Consider the following 8,144-nt stretch of genomic DNA (forward strand, 5'->3'; position numbering starts at 1 on the left):
ATTTTTTTTCTGATTTGTTTCTTTTGATAGAAGAGTACTAGGCATAAATCTTCATTTGTTTCATCTTATTTTCTTTCTTCTGATTTTCAAGCATAGGATTTAGAATAACTATTTCATATATAAAGTTTCAGTCAGAAATTCTGATTTAACATACATTTTGTGAAATTTTTTGATTTTGTATGATAATTTGTATTTCAATTTTTAAATGATTATTATTTAATTTTGATTTTGTATGATAATTGTATGTTTTTATAATTATTCAGCAGTTTCATCCATCACAGTATAAAACAACATGGTACTATAATTATTTTTCATCATTCTGCACAGTCAGATATACAATTAAACATTATTTCTTTCCCAGATAACAACTATCAAATGAGTCTTTATTCTGTACCACCCCAACACAAGTCAAAACAAAACCGCTCAATGAAAATTCAAAATGGAAAAAAAAAATCCGAATTATATTGAAGCAATTAGATAGGCTCACTATGCTACTACCACAAAAATTCGGTAAAACTAGTTTTCAAATTTCCAACTAAGAAACCCTAATTCCAAACTCCGAACATTAAATGATATACTAAATATTATTCCTCTATTTACTGCTTAAAATAAATATTAGAAAGTTTATTATTTCTTAATGTTTTTTAAGAAATTCAACAATCATTACATCTGTTGTTGCAATGGCGCACGGGGAAGTAAAGAGCGAAAAAGAGCTTCATTCAGCTTCACTGGAAGTGGTGGCATCTGCCTTAGTTTCTCAGGCGTGTCACTTAAACTGCAAGAATCAAATATTAATTTTAGATCTATTTTCATATAATTGACAAAAAAAAATTATATATAAAAATTACAATTCCAAAAGGAGGAAAAGTTACTTGTTCAAGATATGTCGAATGTTTTTTTGAACTTGGTAAAGGAGACTGATATTCTCAAGTACCTGTTACAAGGGCAATAAGCAGATAGTTGGTTGCTATTATGAGTAAAAAACAAAATACATAGACCATATTTTGATAAAGGTATATAATTATAGAATGACATTTGCTATAATTGCGTAAAACAAAAAAAGTGTCGTATTAGGACATTATACTTTAAAAAATTAACTCAATTATAGCAGTGGAAATTGTTGTTTTTGAATGACATTTACTATAATTGCACACATTTTGCAAAATACAATGTTGTAATAGGAAGATTTGAAAGTATGATGTTATAATAAACAAGTCAATGAAAATAGTTGAACCTTAAGATGACTTACCTGATGAGTCTCAAAATTTGCAGAAATCTGCTCTAGAGCTTTTGCACTTTCCTTAAGAAGTTGTCCAGCTGGACTGGCAAGAACTGTAAGCAGTATAACACCAGTGAATCAATGGATACAAAAAAAATATACAATACAATTTTAGAAGAATATTTTTTTAAATATTAAAACGATAAATAACTAAGAACACGCCAGTAAAAGATTGATAAATCAGATAAGGATTACCAATTTACCATTAACCTGATGATAAGGTTAGAAAACGCTAAAAATGGTAGAGAATGTAAAGTACATTATTGTTTTACACAAATTACCCAAAGGTTACTTGCTTTAGTTCTATGATTAAAATGGCTTCAAAATTAAGATACAATAATAAGAGTCAAAGAAAGAAGTCAAGTCAACTAACCACTGTAAATTATATCATTTTGATGTCCATTTCCCACAACTTCTGGAGCATATGAAGATGACCCACTTTGAGTTGGTAAATGAGATGTACTTGGCAAATGATCATTCATTATTTCCTGTAAAAAATAAAATCAACATTTTTATATAAATTTCCTTAAACTCCCAGAATAATTACAGGTATGTGCATGTCAATTTTAAAACTACTGATATTCAAAATTAGGCATAAGATAAGTTTCTACAAAAGGGTTATCTTCCGGAAACCCTTGAGTTGGCCTGCACCAGGGGCAAAATGGTCATTCTTCAAACAACCCTTGACAAACAAAATTACTTGTTTGTCAAAAAGCATCACAGGAGAAAGTGATTATGAAATACCAAGCTTACCTTTCTATCTTTACTTTTCCTTGTCAAGATGTAATCTTCTTTACTTCTCTTGCCAATATTCCGTTTCTGTTAATACAGAATCAGATCAAAAAGAATAAACTAAATATTAACTTTTGAGATTAACATAGGCAGAGAGATGTTATTTTGATTGAACATAACATATTGCATTTCACCTAAATATAAAAAATCAATCGGTTTATTTGTACAAATATAAGACAATGATCACATAAAACTATCGTTTGCCTAAAAACAAACAACTAGAAAGGATAGTTACAAATGTGTAGAATCTCAATGGTTGCCTAATTAGCACATTGTGTCAATAAATACATGTGTTACAATTGATCGAAGATAAAATGTACAAGGGCAAAGTAGGAAATGCATGCGTAATTAAGGAAAATCAAAATTGAATTTATTGAACTTACGAACATCCATCTGCATCGCAAAGCCACTTCCCGCACAGTCTTGTTTTGTAATTGCACAGCAATCTTTGCATACCGAATGATGTTTGATTCAGATGCATACCTGAATTTTTATATAAAAGTTAATAATCGAAACACTTTGTTAAATCTGAAATTTAGATTCACATGTTTGATCTCGATATTTGAATTGGATGTGATATTAACATTAACATTGTGTAATACAGAAAGAACGATTTAAATGGGTCATGGATCGGGTTGGGTTGAGGCTGGGTCGACTTGTTTAACTAAACGGATCAACCTAACCCAACTGTTTAATTACTAAACCGGCTCAGATTTTTAACCCAACAGCCTATTAGATAAACGGGTTGACCCATCTATTTTTCCCCTGCCTAACTTGACCCTTCAAAGTTTACATAAATTTGAAAGAAAATTGTTTAGACTTAATTATAGAAGTTACAATTTACAGACCCAAAGAAATTTTCAAATGGCATTTTTAATTTCTAAGACCTTAAGGGTTTTTTTTGTATTTTTTTAATTTATAAGACTAAAAAGAATAAAAAATTAAATTAAATAGATATTTAAAATTGATGGCATCAAATCGGAATCCCAACTTATATAACTAAATGGGTTCATGTGGTTAAATAAACGGTTGAAAATCTTAACCAAACAAGCTAATGAGGGTTGGGTCGATTTTTAGTACTTTTTTTTGAAGGGCAAAAAACACTCATTATGGCATATATCAAATCAACTGACACTAATTATAGGGGCATAACCTTATTTTTAAAGACATCATAAGAAAATATTAATTTATCCACATCCATGGTATATAAGATGTCTTGTTGACCTAAGTAGGTTAATTAAAAAAAATTATTAAGGACTTGTTTCAGATATATCTAAACTATAAGCATAACATGTATTCGAGCAAGGTTTTAAAACCACATGTTGAAAAGCACAATGAAGACAGACACTATCCATTAGAAATTGCACTTCCCAATGGTAATGATATTTTTTTATTTATTCGTGATCACTTTCATGTTTGATTAAAGCCCTAAATGCCCACAAAATTAAATTTAAATCAAACATTTTTCCTATTTATAAAAAGATTTTTCCTTTACAACAAAAAATTTAACCAAACCCTAAATGCTCACAACATTAAACTGACTTAAGCCATTTTTTTTAAAAAGTACATAAAAAGAAACTTACTGGGCAAGACCGTCTTCCAAAATTGACTGTTCATCGGGAGTCCAATCAACAGAAACACCAGGATTCTGCTGCAACGCCGGCTCCGGCACCGAACTGCCGCCGTTGTGACTCGGGTGAGCCGCGTCGCTATTATGCGTCCCGTTTCCAGATGGATTCGCCATTAAAAAAGAAATCCTATTAATTAGGCATGCAATTACTCAACAGGATTCCCGCCAATTCTGGGCCTTTCCCACCACAACTCCTTGAAAGTTGAAACCCTGATCGATAAACTTGAAACCCTTCCCGCGAAACGAATTATCACCCGGGTTTTGTTAGGGAATAAAAGAGGTTTTGGGTATGTTTGTATGTATGAATTTAGCGATGGAAGGTAGGAGAACAGTAGCAATTTGATTGTACTTTGGTGTTTTTGAGGATTTTTAGGGGTATATATTTGGTTATTCGGCGATGGTGGATGAATTTGATATGGTGAAGGAAAGTGGTATGCGGGTGTTGAGGAGAATTCAGTTTTTGCACCATTATTGCTCGCCACTTTTGCTTTATAAATTATGCAAAAAGTCGAACAACACTTTTATTCTTCTTGCTTTTCTTCCACCCCTTGGACGTAAAACCTCGTTCTCATAAATATCGCAAGATAAAGGAATCAAAATAGTAACAGACACTGAAACAAGAATGTAAAAACATTTGGAAATTACATATATAGCCTAATTTTAGTTTATCTAAGGGAAATCTTTAAAAGAATCCCAAATTTTTTGGAAAAGTTAATTTTTTCCCAACATTTTTTTTGAACAAAAAAACCCAGGAAACCAGATAAATTGAACATTTTGGCTCTATTTTACTGGCGACCTTCGTTTAGCCGGTTAAAATTGCTTATGTGGTAAGGAGTTGCTGAGGTGGTTGGTGAATCATTTAATGTCCTTGTTTTAAAGTCTAAATATAGTGGAAAACCTCATTCGTGCCCTAGCAGACAACGATTGAAGCAAGAGCAGTGGAGGACCAAGACAAATGTATTCTTCGTCTTCTTCATCTTCAATGAATCATTTCTTCATCTTCAATGAATCGTCTCAGAAAGAGGTGTTGTTGTGGTGTTCCTGTAGGAAGATAGACTTCATGGACTCCATTAAATCCCGGAAGAAGGTTTATAGGATGCCCAAAGTACCAGAATGGACTCAAAGATTGCAAGTACATTCGTTGGGTGGATCCTCCTCTACCAAACTAGTGGTATGCAGATCTGTTATTAGTATTACACAACGTCAATTTGGAGAACCATCGAATATTTGGGGAGTTTGGGCAAGAACGACCAGCTGGGAACTTTTTTGGAAACGTTGTGGACAACCAATGGCACAACAAGCAGTGGAAGGAAGAAGATGGAAATCATTGTTTATGTCTCTGTGGTTTCTTTTGTGTTTTGTTGGTTATGTTGATGGATTGGTAGGATAGAAAGTTGTTTTAATGTATTTTGGTTGTGTTTGTTTTGGTTATGACTAAGGGTTGTTAGGTTACTATGAATGTAGTATTTTGTGACTCATCTGATTACGAATGATGTTACTAGTTTATCTATGAACTTTTAAATGTGTTAATTGTAATCATTGAGTGGAATCGGAGTATGACTGTAATCAATTAATAATGGACTTAATACACAAAGGACTCAATACATAATGAGTCATTAAATAAAACAAATCAATACATAATGGAGTCAAGCATGCATGACCGGAATCATGCATGACTGGAATCATGCTTGACCGGAATCATGCATGACTGGAATCATGCATAACTAGGATCTATATAAGCAAACATTGTAAGCACAAATAATGTATGCATGACTGGAATCTATAAAACAAGGAATCAATATAACCAAACATAAACATTGTTAATTATAGAACATGTAGTAATATTAACCAAATCCAAACAAGTTTTATGGCTAGTTGTGTAAATGCCCAAAAACATGATCAAGAGGCCCAAAACCTATAGTTTATATGGTTGTCAACAAAAGGGGCTATCAACAGTAGAGGTTTATCAACAAAAAGGGCTATCAACATTTGCCCCAACCCAAAAGTTTTATACATGTTCTTAACAAAAGTAGGGATTAGAACCACCTTATTCTAGACTAAGGGGGTTGGATGAACTCATCCCCTTTCCATTCTTGAAAACTACCACCTTTTGCAACTTGATCTTTGTTATCCTTTCTGGAGGCTTCCTCCTTCTGACTTGATTCACTTTGCTCCTCTTTATAGGGCTCCTTCTGACTTGATTTAATTGTTGTGTGAAAGGTATTTCTCTCTCACCATCCATCCTTTCCTCATTCATCGTTACCTCACCCATCCCCGGCTCATCTATGTCATCCTCCTCATTCATTCTTTCCCCATCTCCAAGTGCTTGAGTTGTAGGGAGTTGTTCAACTGTTATTTGGCTAGCAATTCCAACATCCTGTAATAAGCATAACAAAAAGGCCAGTTAGCAAGATTTAACATCACAAAATGAATAATGAGAAATCATACTTGTGACATAGCAACATCCACATCTTCAGTTTGTTATACTTATGTTTCACTCAATCCAAGACCTTCAATTTGTTGTAATTCTGGTTCACTCAATCCAAGACCTTCAATTTGTTGTAATTCTGCTTCACTGGGTCCAAGACAGTCCATGATCTCTTCTGTAGTGTAAAAAGATTTCCTTAGGTTGTCAATTGTTAAGCTTATCTGATTGTGAAAATCTGGACTTGCATCATTTTCACTCTCAACGTTTGGAATGACTACATGTTCAGGCTCACATTTAGGAAACTTAGAAGTACCCTCCCCATATTCTATTTGGAATCCTTCACCATATCCCCTACCACTACCTATATTTCCTCTTCCACTAGATCCCCTACCATCACCTCTACTTCTGTAACGCCCGTAGATCCGGGCTAGTCAAATTTAGAGGCAATAGGGGTCGAAAATGACTTTTCGACAAAAGATTATTAAGAATAAATAATCTCAACCAAGTTTTAGTATATGTTACCAGGTTTCCGTACATATAAAGAGCGTCAAAATCCGAGTTATAACGAAGAAGTTATGACCCGTCGAAGTTTCGCGACGGAACCGACACGATACCGGGAGGCGTAAATAGTGAATTTACGATAGAGCGAGATTTAGCCTTAGCGATCTAAACGAAAGTCGTAGTATATGTTAAACCGATAGTGTGCATAAAAAGAACATCCAAATCTGACTTCGTATGAGGAAGTTATGATTTTTCTAAGATTTAGCATAACAGTGCATAGCCCGAAATCTGAATTTTAGATCGGTCGATTTTTAGCCAAAATAATCTAAACGATAAATGAAGATATCGTTAATAGGAGTTAAACGATAAAAAGACAGTCAAAAACGGAACTCGTATGCGAAAGATATGGACGAAGCTTAGTCCCTACTCTTCGAGTGTTTCGAATTCGATACAGTTTTGTAAATCTGAGATAGATTGAGAACTAGCCGACGGGATCTAAATGAAAGTTGTAGTACTCATAAATACCAACGCGTGGATATAAAGAACGTCGATAATAGAGCTCGTATGCGAAAGTTATGGACGAAGCTTAGTCCCTACTTTTCGAGCGCGGCGAATTCAATACAGTTTTGTAAATCCGAGATAGAATGAGAATTAGCCAACGAGGTCTAAATGAGAGTTGAAGATCTCATTAATAGGAACTCAACGGTAAAAAGACAGACAAAAACGGAGCTCGTATGCGAAAGTTATGGACGAAGCTTAGTCTCTACTTTTCGAGCGCGGCGAATTCAATACAGTTTTGTAAATCCGAGATAGAATGAGAATTAGCCAACGAGGTCTAAATGATAGTTGAAGATCTCATTAATAGGAACTCAACGGTAAAAAGACAGACAAAAACGGAGCTCGTATGCAAAAGTTACGGACGAAGCTTAGAGACTACTTTACTATACAATTCCTATAAATAAGAGATGAACTATTCATAATTTCCTCACACCTTCAAACCTTTCTTTCTCTCTCTAACTTCTCTCTAACCTCCCTAAACCCCTCCCAAGTCTAGGGAACCTCCCTATCACGAGAAGAAAGCCCTGGAGCGCCCGACGGCTCCGAGAAGAAAAGCTTTCGGCTCGGAAACGCTGCTCCAGCAAAGCCCGGTTTTTAATAAAAAACTCGTTGTAAGTGAGTTACGCCTATACTATATTTAATATAGCTTTTATTTAATTATAGTAACATTATTAGGACCTTAAAATAATTATTTGGGCTATTATTATGAGTTATATTGAGTGTTATTTAACGCTTATATAATAGTAATAATAGTTAGACTATTAATTAGTCGCGATTAACGTTAAAACTAAACTCTAGTGGTATTAATACTAGGTTTTGGTCAAGGAAAAATTATTTTGAGATAACGAAGTGCTGTTCAAGTACCGAGTCACCACCTAATCAAGTGAGTGCATAGTTACTTTCAGCTTACACATAGATATGAAGTATTTTATATAAATTACGTGCTATGTGTGCAT

At 33.9% G+C, this 8,144-nt stretch overlaps 1 protein-coding gene across 1 annotated transcript; it reads right to left on the reverse strand.

Moving 5' to 3' along the window:
- Nucleotides 1-440: 440 nt before the first annotated feature.
- Nucleotides 441-3,963, reverse strand: LOC145093700 (uncharacterized). The gene is made up of 7 exons (XM_079031922.1): nt 3,655-3,963; nt 2,455-2,554; nt 2,033-2,098; nt 1,653-1,767; nt 1,250-1,332; nt 873-934; nt 441-775 (listed from the first exon to the last, which is right to left on the reverse strand). The coding sequence occupies exons 1-7, from the start codon at nt 3,813-3,815 to the stop codon at nt 664-666; spliced, it is 699 nt and encodes a 232-aa protein (XP_078888048.1). The 5' UTR covers nt 3,816-3,963; the 3' UTR covers nt 441-663.
- Nucleotides 3,964-8,144: the final 4,181 nt, after the last annotated feature.

Source organism: Lactuca serriola, chromosome 3, assembly GCF_051521515.1.
Source record: "Lactuca serriola cultivar US96UC23 chromosome 3, Lser_US96UC23_V15, whole genome shotgun sequence".
NCBI lineage: Eukaryota > Viridiplantae > Streptophyta > Magnoliopsida > Asterales > Asteraceae > Lactuca > Lactuca serriola.